Source organism: Stegodyphus dumicola, chromosome 6 (genome assembly GCF_044657685.1).
Source record: "Stegodyphus dumicola isolate Sdum_Otavi_A_Nest chromosome 6, ASM4465768v1".
Lineage (NCBI taxonomy): Eukaryota > Metazoa > Arthropoda > Arachnida > Araneae > Eresidae > Stegodyphus > Stegodyphus dumicola.
In genome coordinates, this window is record NC_140773.1 from 117,764,660 (window position 1) to 117,776,797 (window position 12,138).

At 30.1% G+C, this 12,138-nt stretch overlaps 1 protein-coding gene across 1 annotated transcript in view; it reads right to left on the reverse strand.

Annotated features, from left to right (window-relative positions):
• The window catches only part of LOC118190823 (synaptogenesis protein syg-2-like), a 431,621-nt gene that overhangs the window by 48,032 nt on the left and 371,451 nt on the right, over nt 1-12,138 (reverse strand). The window contains exons 13-14 of the mRNA XM_085819684.1: nt 10,619-10,689; nt 7,295-7,410 (exon numbers count right to left, since the gene is read on the reverse strand). Of these exons, the coding sequence (XP_085675810.1) occupies nt 7,295-7,410; nt 10,619-10,689 (187 nt within the window). The remainder of the gene's footprint in view (nt 1-7,294; nt 7,411-10,618; nt 10,690-12,138) is intronic.

The following is a 12,138-nucleotide window of genomic DNA, read 5'->3' on the forward strand; positions in this document are numbered from 1 at the left end:
TATTTTGATTTTCGTAGGTATCTTGCAATTTTCGTTTTCTGTTTATTTTTATAACTTCCTTTATTCAATTGGTTTTCATTGTTGAATATGGGTTTATTTCCGTTTTTGCCCTTTTCTTTATAGTTACTCAAAAACCTAGATTCGTTTCCTATGTCTTCTATTTTCTTTTCAATAATTGCAGCTTCATTGATTGAATTGTTTGAATTTTGTATTGAAATTTCTTTCGAAAGAACCAAATCCTTAAACTCGCATGCTTACTTTTATCCATTTGCCTTCACCGATTAGTTTCATTTTCATATATACCAGAATCAGGCGAGCATCTAAAGCCAGAATAAATTTTTCATAGCTTTTTTTGTAAGCCGTTTAGTAATAGTGCTCCAGTGTGACTATGACTATCCTTAACATATCACTGATTCTTCACCATTCGGTTACGCTTTCGAGCGCTTTGCTCACATGTCCTTCAAGCGTGCATTCGTTTCCTACACTCGTGAGCAAAAGTAAGAGAATTTGCAAATCATACCTATTTTTAAGAAACGTATTGAACCAAAGATACTAATCATACCGCCAAACACTTTTTCAAAGATTTAGAGTCAAATACATAAACGTACACATGTATGTCTGGGAAGCTGTGATTATGGAAGGGATATAAGATCACAAGAGTGTTTCGGCGATTTGTGTACTCGTACTCCTTTACAACATTCGCCATGTTTCTTGTAAGAGTTGTGTAAAATGAGTATCACGTAAAGTGAGTAATCACGAATGTATGAATATCAGAATAACATAGAGAATTGCCGGTAGATAGATGGCAGGCACTCACAAGCGCAGGTGGCTACAGAGCTCAGTGTTACACTCAGTGTGGCCTGAAATTTTTGAAAAAAAATTCAGGACAATAGATCCATATTCAGAAGAACTGGATTAGGTCGAACAATATCTACAACATCAACTGAGAATCGTTATTTGGCACTTTTAATGGGGCGACACAAGACTGTTGCAGCTTCAGATGTCAGTGCGTACAGCTACCACTGGAATACAGTATGCAGTTGCCAACTGTAAAATATGATCCCGTGTGTATTACAAATTTATACAGGCATCAATTAAATAACTAAGTGGAAAGGAAGTAAAATATATCTTTTCAAAGGGGAAAAATAAAATGGCTAAAATCAAAGTTATATTTCTTTTATTACTGCGTAATTAATTTCAATATTTTGTTTGTGTCCAAAAATGTGAGATACAATAAGTTATATTTCCAAAATTTTAATTTTATTAATTACAAATACGAACAGTTTTTAATTATATAATCATTAAATTTCATATATAAAAACCATTCTCGTGTACATGAAACATAGAATCAACTGCAAATAAACAAATTATAATACTGAAAATCGTAAATATCTGCTTCAAAAATAATAAACTGAGAGACAAGAATTAGTTTTTTAATAAATATTCAGATATTTTTAGCAGCTAACTGTAATTTAGTAGCCCACCAGCGGCCGAGCGGTAAAGTCGTTGAACACTAGTAGTGCGGTCCGAGGTTCGAATCCCGCGAGCGGGCTGGCTGCATGGGCGTTTTCGTGGGTTTCTCCATGTGTAACGTGTATACGAGCCAGTTTCCCTTAGAAAGTCATCCACGAAGGCATCCCTCCCCTTAGGCATATAGCCCTAGTATGTTAATAAACCAAACCAAACCAACCAGTACAATAGCTTTGAAACTCATCTCAAACGTACTGCAAAAATTCTGTTATCAGAACATTTTAAACGAATATTTTTTTTCCACTTCAAACATTTTGTTTGTAGCATATTAGTGTTTTATAACTTAATATAAAAACATTAAATAGATGCTACAGCAATGGAAGATAGCAAACAAATTCAAGTAATTTACTTTTTTATAACTTTTTAAGCTGTTTTCTGCCATAGGTGTGGTGCCATTTTGACAGTCTGAGTTAAGAATACCAACTAATTTTCGTACAATAAACGAGAAATATTGCAGAGTTTAAATTGCGCATTCACCAAAAAACGAGCATAGTCAATATCTAAAATCAAAAAGAGTCGCGCTCTCACCACACTATCAATCATTAGCTGTCACATCCACTTGATCACTGGATTGAATTAACTAATTTAACTGTGAGAAGCTTAGTAGAGCATGTTTTCCCAATGTGTGCTTTGTCGGCTATTGGGGGTGGCCAATATGATCTAAGGGAATATTATTGGCCCAAAAGGCAATAAGGAAGAGATTCAGAAATCATCATATTTGGTTGCTTATATATTTTAAAACTAACATTTAAGCATTCACTTGACTGTACAACTGTTACAGCTACGTATTTTTGAAGAATAATACGAAATTATGTCTATTACAAATCGCACATATTGGTCTAAATTGCATGTAGCTCCATTTTTCGGTTCCAAGAAATGATTCCTACAAACTACAAGTCTGATATTTTAAATATATGGTCATAAAACCTTGCAATGAAATCCAATATGTCTAGGTTTAGTGTTCTTTCAACACATACCAATGCGCATGTTGTGTTAAGTATCTGTACATGTTTCATTAGAGTATAATAATACAGTAGAAGTAATTGGCTGCATTAAAAACATCGGTACCATGAACGCAGAAATGTACTCTTGAAAACAAAGAAAAAGACTTTCATATATACTTCTGTATTCAATATGGCTAAATTACGCAGTTTACAACATTCAGTGTGGTCGCTCAATGACAGCATAATTAATAAATTTTCTTTAATTCTTAATGAAGCAATATTTTGCAAACAAAATTTCATATAGATACTAATTTCATCCGCTGAAATGAATAAATGAAGGCTAACTACATTAAATGTTTTTTGCAGTACGTGATAAATGAAAGAAATATTTTTTTAAATTCAATAAAGTATTTTATAGCTGGAGTTTTGACAGTGATAATTTATTATTCAAGCTTACAACTTAATTTTAAAGAACAAAATCTCTTTGAACATACATTTGTATGGGTAAATCCATTAATACATTTGTATGGGTAAATCCTGTCTAAATTGTTATTCTTTGTGAGTTATTCTTTGTGACGAATTAAGAAAGGATGGAAAATGTTTCTCTTGTCATATAATGAAGTCGCACTTAAAGCATTTGAACATTTTCTCTTAAAAATAATCCTAGCTGAGGTACAACTGAACTTCAACTTCGTTTTGTCTTCTCGTTGGAAATGTAGACACGTGTCATATTATCAAATAGTTTTCACAATATTTTCTTCTTCCTCCAAACATTTCAATTTTGCTTCATTTTAGATTATGGAAAGCATCTTTTTTTTTTCCTGGGGTATCTCCAGTTTTACATGTCTTACAGCTCCTACTTTTGAGTTTTCTCTTGAAAATACGATTTTTTTGTTTTTATTTTATTTTTAGAACTGTCTTCTAAACCTAATGCCAAATGAAAACGATAATGTTAAAATAATACATTTTCTTTCTTACTCACACTTTTCCCTGTGCTACTCTTAGAGAAATTTGAATTTATAATTGTTAGCTGAATTATATCAAAGCATTAATAATATGTTAATTTTGATTATCTTAATTACTTTTCTAGTTATCTTAATTAAATTTCTTTTGAGATGTCTAAGGTATTTAACAACATTTATAACAGGCTAAGACTATATTAGTGGCAAATATAAATTTTTCCTAACAATTTACAACAAGAAAAAAATTAGAGAATATTCTAGGAAATTTGTCATAAAGAAAATTGCTATTCTTCTTTATTTCGCTTTAAAAAGGCAGGTTATCTTCCTATTTTCATTGAAAGAAACGAGAAACAACTATTGTAAAAGCATAGTTATTTGCTTTGTCATAATTCGTTTCATCAGCAGAGAATGACTTAATGTTTAAAAGTACAATTAAGTTCTATCCGAATGGGGAATGTTCTAAATGTCTAAATTACAATTAAGTTCTATCCGAATGGGGTACTACATTTGTCTTCCGAAAACATGATTATTATTTTCTATTTTCATCATTCTTATTCCATGCTTATAAATGATTATAATATGACGACAGCTTTTAATAATTAAGAAAATAGCAGCAATTTTATCATAATTGCACTTAGATAAATTTCAATGTATGACCGATTATGATGACAGGGATTTCGCAAATTAATTAAAATATTCTAAAATGGCAGTTTGTATGCAGTGCAATAGATTCAGATTCAAATATTAATTTATAGCAATCTATAACATACATTAACACAGATTAAGTAAGCATAATTTAATGCTAAAAATATAATTAAAGACTTGTAATGCCGCCTCATCTTAAGCTAAAGAATTCCTACGGAAATACGTTAAATTCTATCCTAGAATACTGATTTTCTTAAAAGTAAAAATGAGAACAAAAAAATCTGCTTTAATTCCACGTGATAATATTTTGCTAAATAATTAAAATACAAGCTCGAGGTCGTTACTCAAATAAAACATTTCCAGAAAACCCACATTGACCTCGCGCACTATTTACTTTTAAACGAACAATGAAGATTTTTTTCTAATCTTGAATTATTTTTTATTAGATGTACATATGAATATACTCAATACAGAAATACAAAAAAGAAAAAAAAAATAATTAAATTAAAAAAAAAAAAAACTGCTAAAATCCATATAATTGGATAGGCGCTAAAAAATTGTAAACGATATAGGTTTCGAGATGCAATGCTATTTGGTGGCTTTAAAAAAATTTTAAATAGGGGTTCTGGAAATTAGCCAAACTGATCGATTCACGGGACAAACTGTAAAATAATGACAAAAGAGATTGAAAGTGAAAACAGACATGTTTTGACTGTCAATACATAGAATCTTAAAGAAGATTAAAAAGATTTGATAGAACTGATAGAAAATTGATCTTTGAACAGTGACGTCAGAATAAAAAGGGGTTATCACTTCTATCGACAGTCGCTGCTAGACGGGACATTACTGAGAAACGAGATTCTGGTAGTACTGATTTAAACGGGATGATTCCTAGACAAAAGAGCCCCGCTGGAAGCGAAGTCCAGCCTAGCTATGGAAACAATGTTGTGGCTAAGCGGGATTTTTTTTAATCCACCCAGAAAAAGCTCGGTTGGAGCTCTATCACGGGTAGAGTCAACCAATTAAATGAAAGTTCTGCTTCTGAAGAGTCACGTAATCCCAATCTAAGCGATAATCAATTACTGTTTGCCGTTCAAGTTTTTGTAGTAAGTGAAAATGGTAACCCAGCAATGTGGGTTTCCTGGAAATGTGCGGTTTCTGAGAATTGTCCCTTTCGACGTCCAGTCCCGCGTAGCCGAAACCTAATGTGATTGGGACCTGAGACATTCTGTGTATAAAGCTGCGGCACGTTTTAGTCATTTTATCATGATACAAACACTGTTACTTTATGTAATAATAAATACGCTGATTATCCATTACACGTATATCACTGATAAAATGTAATAAGAAATTTTCACAGTAATTGTCTGTTTACTACAGTTGCAATTAGCGAATTAAATCAAAATAAACAATTTCAAAAACCCAAGTATTGATTAGCAAAAGAGTGGTAAAACCCTGAACAGGGTCTTCTTCTACATGGGTCCATGTCACTATGAACCGAGTGGCTGCATGTTTGGTCCAGTAGGAAACTTCTTTTAAGAAATCCTTCCTTTCTTTTTAAATAAAAGTGACATACAATTTTCACCTGCTTAATTTTATTCTGAACTCATTGCCAGCTATGTTCTGATCTTCTTTTTAAATCGATTCTTACATAACAATATAATTTTACCACGTTCTACCTTTTTATTCGATGATACATGATTGAAACTTAAAGTTTCTTTCTTTTTCTTTTACATTCCTTTAATTCTTTCAATATTTTTATTAGTCAAAACAATTTTTAATTAAATCTCAAAAAATGTCCTCTGATTCATTCTCAGAACGAGTCTCCTTGGCTGACGAGGAGAGAATTTTTTCTATTGCTTCGTCAATCGTAAATTCTCTTAGACTTTTGTGAAGGCCCCAGAAGCGGTCGAAGGGTTAAAGAGAGCTGAATAGTTGTAATGCAACCTGGAATCGATTTTAAAATCTTTTATTAGGTAAAAAATTATAAAATTTAATTTTAAAGCCTGCTTTTCGAGATTGAAGAATCAACTATATATTTTTTCCAAAACCAGTTTAGAGTTCAAATAAGTGCCGACAGCAGTGCTATTGAAAACTGATTAAACTTTTGGCATAAAACTTCGAAATTATCGGTAAATATCAGTACACAAAAAATATCTAATTTTTGGCTCATTTAGAAAAGTATAACGCGAAAAATTAATTTTTAAATCAATGCGAGTTGGAAGTTGAAAACTTAAAAAATATACTGCATTTGGCTACGCAACGCTGTTTCGGAGGTTTCACGAAATTTTATCAGTCGCTAGAAAATTCGCCCCTGACGATCAAAAGCTCCGTTTTTAATTTTTTTTTTTTTTTTGTGATTATCTATAGAATAGTAACATTTGACTTTCATTTACTTCTATTTCCTTCTGGATCAGCAGATTCTTAAAAATTTTTTGAGAAAAATCGGAGTTCATTTCAATACTGAAAAAGAATGTAAGAAAAACAATATGGAAAATAAAGAAATGAGAAAGATCGTTCTATGCATGCATTAGAAAATGAGAGTTACAATGATTTGCACACAGTTGGAAAGCATGGAGAAACGTAAGTTTTATTTAATCGGTAATCATGACAGTGTTTCAACTTTTGGACATAAAATGAACTTCATCATTATTTCTGTAAGTCTAATATTGCATACTATTGCATTTAGCATCCATAGCGTCTCTCAAATTCCGTTTATAATCTGAAATAGTATACATTATCCGAAAGTATGTTTTATCAGTTTGAGTGGATTGCATTTTATTCACATTTACGTTTTATTTAAAATTTTAATAGTGACATATAATTTAATACGGAGAAGCTACATATTATATCAATTTCAGATCTTCTTTCCTTCCATTAATAGAATACAATTCTTTACACTAAAGTTATTAAAGTATTGAAATGGATAACAGGCTATGCAATATGGCATAAATATTTTGTAGATATTCCTTGACGAAAACATGTTTTTCTAAAAGAAGCAACACTTTTCCTTCCGCAGATGGAAAAATAGGCTTTCTCGAAATTGTTTCCACGGGTATTACAGGCCAAGTTGAAGTCTAATAATTTTGAAAACAACTTTGGAAGACGAAATAATCGCTATTTGCCGACAGGCGCTTTTTCTCAGGATATTGGAACCGAAACATATTAACTGCACGCAATGGAAATTATTCAGAAAGTAAAATGAAAACTCACCTGATTCGATGGATAGTGAGGTTTATGTATAACGTTCTCGTAGGTGTATTCTTTGCAGTCGCCCAAGCTCTCGTATATCCTTTCAGTTCTGGCATTCGGAGTTAAGTCCACGTACTCTGTAAGGCGATTATGTATTATTTAATTTCAGCAAAATAATTTCGTCGTCCTTATTTGAATATTAAACGTAAGAAGATTATTTTCTTAATACATGGAGTAGCATTTCATTATTTAAGTTTACATCTTTAAACGAATATTTCTCGTAGGTAAGTTTGAACTTGAAATAATGCTACGTCAGGAAGCATTATTTTGCGTTTGAAAGTTTATATACTACACATTATTCTTCATTTTAAGTCAACGAAACTAGCTCAGTTAATATTAAATTCTTTAAGTTGACATAACTAGCATTACATGTCAATAATTAATCATGTATTACTGTAATATATAAAAGTGCATATTTATACATAAGCAGGCTACAAATGAAAGAAAAGTTGTGCAAAATAGGTAACGCCATTAAGATTCGTCAATGATCTTAATTCAATAAATATCTATTGCTAATTATGCATTTTGCAAACAACATTATAAATTTCAAGCTTTATATACAATCTGTTATATTTTAATCAGAGATTTTCGTACGGCTACTCCATGCATCATGATTTAATTTTTAATTGAGTGGTATTCCAGTACTCGGAAGGTCGTCAACTTCAGTGTTTACAAGAATGTGTTTTCACTTGCTAATACAAGATATTTTTCTTCATTTCCGCTTCTATAGGTATATAGAATATAGTTTCGGCTCACTATCCCGAAACTCAAAACTGCAGTGAATTCAGGTATGCTATTAGTGATACAAATTGATAAGTATGTTCTGACATGCATTTTACATTAAGTGCTTTAGTAAAAATTTTTGGCAATTTGATGATTAGAGAGAACATAAAAATGTACTGTTATAAGAATGAACATGTAAAAATTCAGGTACATACATAGGTTTGGTTTCATTTAAAGGTTATATTTAGTGGGTTCATATTTAAAGGTTATATTTAGTGGGTTCATTCTATATTTTTGCTAAATCGGAATGAAAAAATGTTCATAATTACGAAATAAATAAGTTAATTAGCATAATATATTGATCAGCACTGGTAAAATTGTTTTATATAATCATTAGTCAGAAAATTGCTTTTAATTATTATTCATCCTAATTGATTTCTATTTTAATAGAGTTTTTATGCAAATAATATCACGTTAAAACTGTACATGATATTAGAAATTTGTTTTTTGTATTCATGTTGAATAAATTTGGCAAGGAATTAAAAAAAATTCAAACATTTTCGGTTATGTAAGGCTAATAAAATTAACGTGATAATTATTACATTTTTGAATTATAGTTGAAACTATTGAATTATTTTCTGAACGAAGTGAATGCGAATCATGAATAAAACAAATTTAAATATTGGTACGGATAATGGTATAAATTTGTGTTGAGTAATGGTATAAGAAATCTTAAATATTGTTGTAATGTGTATAAAAATTAGTTACCGATTAATAAAAGTGAACAGTTATAATAAAATTAATATTTTTAATGTATAAAATCAGGTTAAGAAGAAACATTGTGTATGGCGTAGATTTAAGACTGTATTGATTTCAGGAACGAACATATTTCATTGTTCCTGATGAAGAGAGACCTGTTCGCCCTCTAAAACGATATAGTCTTAGATAAAATTTACTTCACAAGGTTGCTGCTTTGCCTAATTTTATGTCTTGCTCTGGGGTGTTTCACTTCTCTCTTGATGGGTAATGTAATTAAAGCGTGAGAGATATTAAAATGCAGTTCCAAATTATGGTAAATGATTGTTATACTTTTCGCATTCTGTTCCAGAGAATATGCTTTGTTAGCCGCTGAATTATTATTTCTTTTACGCTTTCGTTGAAAAAAAAATAAAGGCTGATATTTACATGAATAAACGTAGCACATTTTATAGAATTAATTTACATTTTATGGATGGTGTTAATAGAGCTCTTAAAGGTCAGTTAGTTTATACCAGGAAAGGAGGTCGTTTCAAGCAACTGCTCCAGCACCTCCTGCCCGATAGTGAAATAACACAGCAGTCAGTAAAAGAGGATTTGCCCAGTTTTAGATGGAAAAGTTTAGTTTCAGAAAACTGTAAAGCTTTCAGTTTGTGCAAAATTGTTTGACTGTATACAAACGAAAACAAGGGGAAAAATTTTAAAATAGTTGGATTTCAAAATTTATTTAGGAAAGGGTTTAAAAAATAGTAAAATCCTGCGCTATCGCTTGAAAAGGTAAAATTTAATTTAATAAAGAATATGTAAAATATATATTCTCCCTCTCCCTATATATATAGATAGATAGATAAATAGATATTTAATAGAAACAGAGAAGTACTGATGCAGGAACACTGAGACGCAGAAACTCAGAAATACTGATGGCATAGATCCATCTTGAAGAATTTTGAAACGCTAAAATATTGAATCCGACTAAGAAACCTGGCCATCGAAGCGGATTAAATGCCATTTTTATTTAAATTAATATTTGTGATCACAATTTATTTGGTATACAATCGTGCTTATTTCTAGAGCATTTACATTTTGGACACTATTGTGATAGGAAGAGAGCATAGCAAAATGTCGTACAAGTAGCACACAGAGAAAAGCTGAAGTGCACATTTATCCAGTATAGAAGATGGCCAAGGTTAGGGTATTGGTCTGAATCAGAAAAGATTCAGTTCTCAAAATTTTGAGTTGAAGTTCTGAATAAGCTACATCTTCAGACTTACGCAAGCTCTGTGGCATTAGATTAATCTAGAAATGGCGCAGTCAGGATAATCATTACTACTTTCAGAATAAAGAAAATAAATACCTAAATTAAAAATGAGGAATTAAAAGCCTATTGTAAAATTGAATTATAAAGCTGATTTACATAATTTTATCTCACATATATGTATATGTATTAATGTATTTAGTACAAAAAGAATATGTATTATAAATGATGTAATAAATATATATTATAAGGAAAGTAACAGGATTATCCGAATTTTAGAATATATGATTTCGTCTCATTGTATCATTTGGTCCGTATATTTACATTTCTACTTATAACTAACAATAAAAACTGCATGTTATTTTTAATGCAGTTGTAAAAGTTTAAAAATATAGGAGTTTCTTACTATCAGCCAGAAATGCAAAATTGCGAGAAATGAAGAAAACAAATGAAAAATATTAAGAAGGAAACCCATGCGTCTCTAAGAAAGAATACATTCTTATTCTTTTTATGGAAGATGAGTGTTAACGAGTTGTCTTGTCAAGCATTACCTGTTTGAAAATTCTTTGAAAAAATATCCGTTTGCTTGGCTTCAAAGACATTTTCCGATGACGTAGGTATTCTAAAAAAAGGTTTAGAAAAGTAAATATAATTATATTAGCAGGCATAACATTTTCATTTAATATGGTATTTGTATAAAAGGTATCTCATTACAAAAGTAAGAGCTCTATGAGCTCTGTTAAAAAATGTTAAAATACTTGAGTAAAAGCACTGCAAAGTGCACTTTGTGAATAATGAAATTGTTATACAGACTAAAATTAAAATATCATTGCATTTAAATAAAGAAAAATATTCTAACAAGAGAAATTGCTTTTGCCAACTATAAGCTATGCGGCGGGTTATACTTTTAAATAAATAAGTAATACATACTCGTAACCTTAATGAACAAACTGAATTCTAGGACAGCATATATTTCTTTTTTACTTTTAAACACGTGATTTCAAGATTTTCAACGGTATTATAAGTGTCTTTAACATAATCTGTTTCGGACATTGAACATTTCTTTGAAATTGATGATATGCAAAATGTAATGATAAATTTTCTAAAATTATTCAGTTAACTATGTAAAATTAAATAACAAAAGGATTGCACATAGTACATACAGTTCACAGATTATGGTATCAAAATTAACTTAGAGATATAGAAAGAAAATTAAAGTATGTGAAGATCTAATGCACTCGATAGTTTAATAAACAAAATTTTTCTTTGCCTGTATAAATTTCAAAAAATTGTATATGCGCTTCGCAAAATTTTAAAAATTTCAGGACAAAATAAAATACACAGCAACTAAAAAAGACAATTTCAGCCCTTTGCCTGTTGTATGTATAATTTTTATATTAGATAAAAGTTTGCAAAATTTTAATCCATAGAAAAATGTCTGCACATCACCTTATTTCATATTCTATTTATATTTCATTTCTTTTAGATGCAGATGAATAGAGTTCTAACATAAAAATATTATTCAGTACTCCACGCAAACTAGTTTTGTTTTGTACATGTTCCTTCATATAAAGCTTCGCTGTTTTCTGAAATCTAATATGCAACCGAATATTTATTCTTTAATTTTTTATATGGTTAATATGACTAATCTGTACTTTTCGAAAATTTCATGGAAGATTATGAACAGTAAAGACTATAACATTTAACATGTATTTTAGATCAAATTTAAGCTCATTGGTAAAATATATATTACAGTAAAGACTATAACATTTAACATGTATTTTAGATCAAATTTAAGCTCATTGGTAAAATATCTATTTTCTATATATCTAATATATATTTATCTATTTTCAAAGAATATGAAATCTACTAAAATTTTAAAATAAAGCGTTCAATAACTCTCTAACACTGAACAAATAAAGCACATATTGAAGGCATATTTTTAATTAAATAAACTGTGACGTTTTAGAAGTTTATGTTTTATATAATCTAATTTGATCCATTTTCTTAATAGTCTTCAAATATAATGTATGCACTCATGTAACACTATGGGAGAAGTAATAATAAAAGT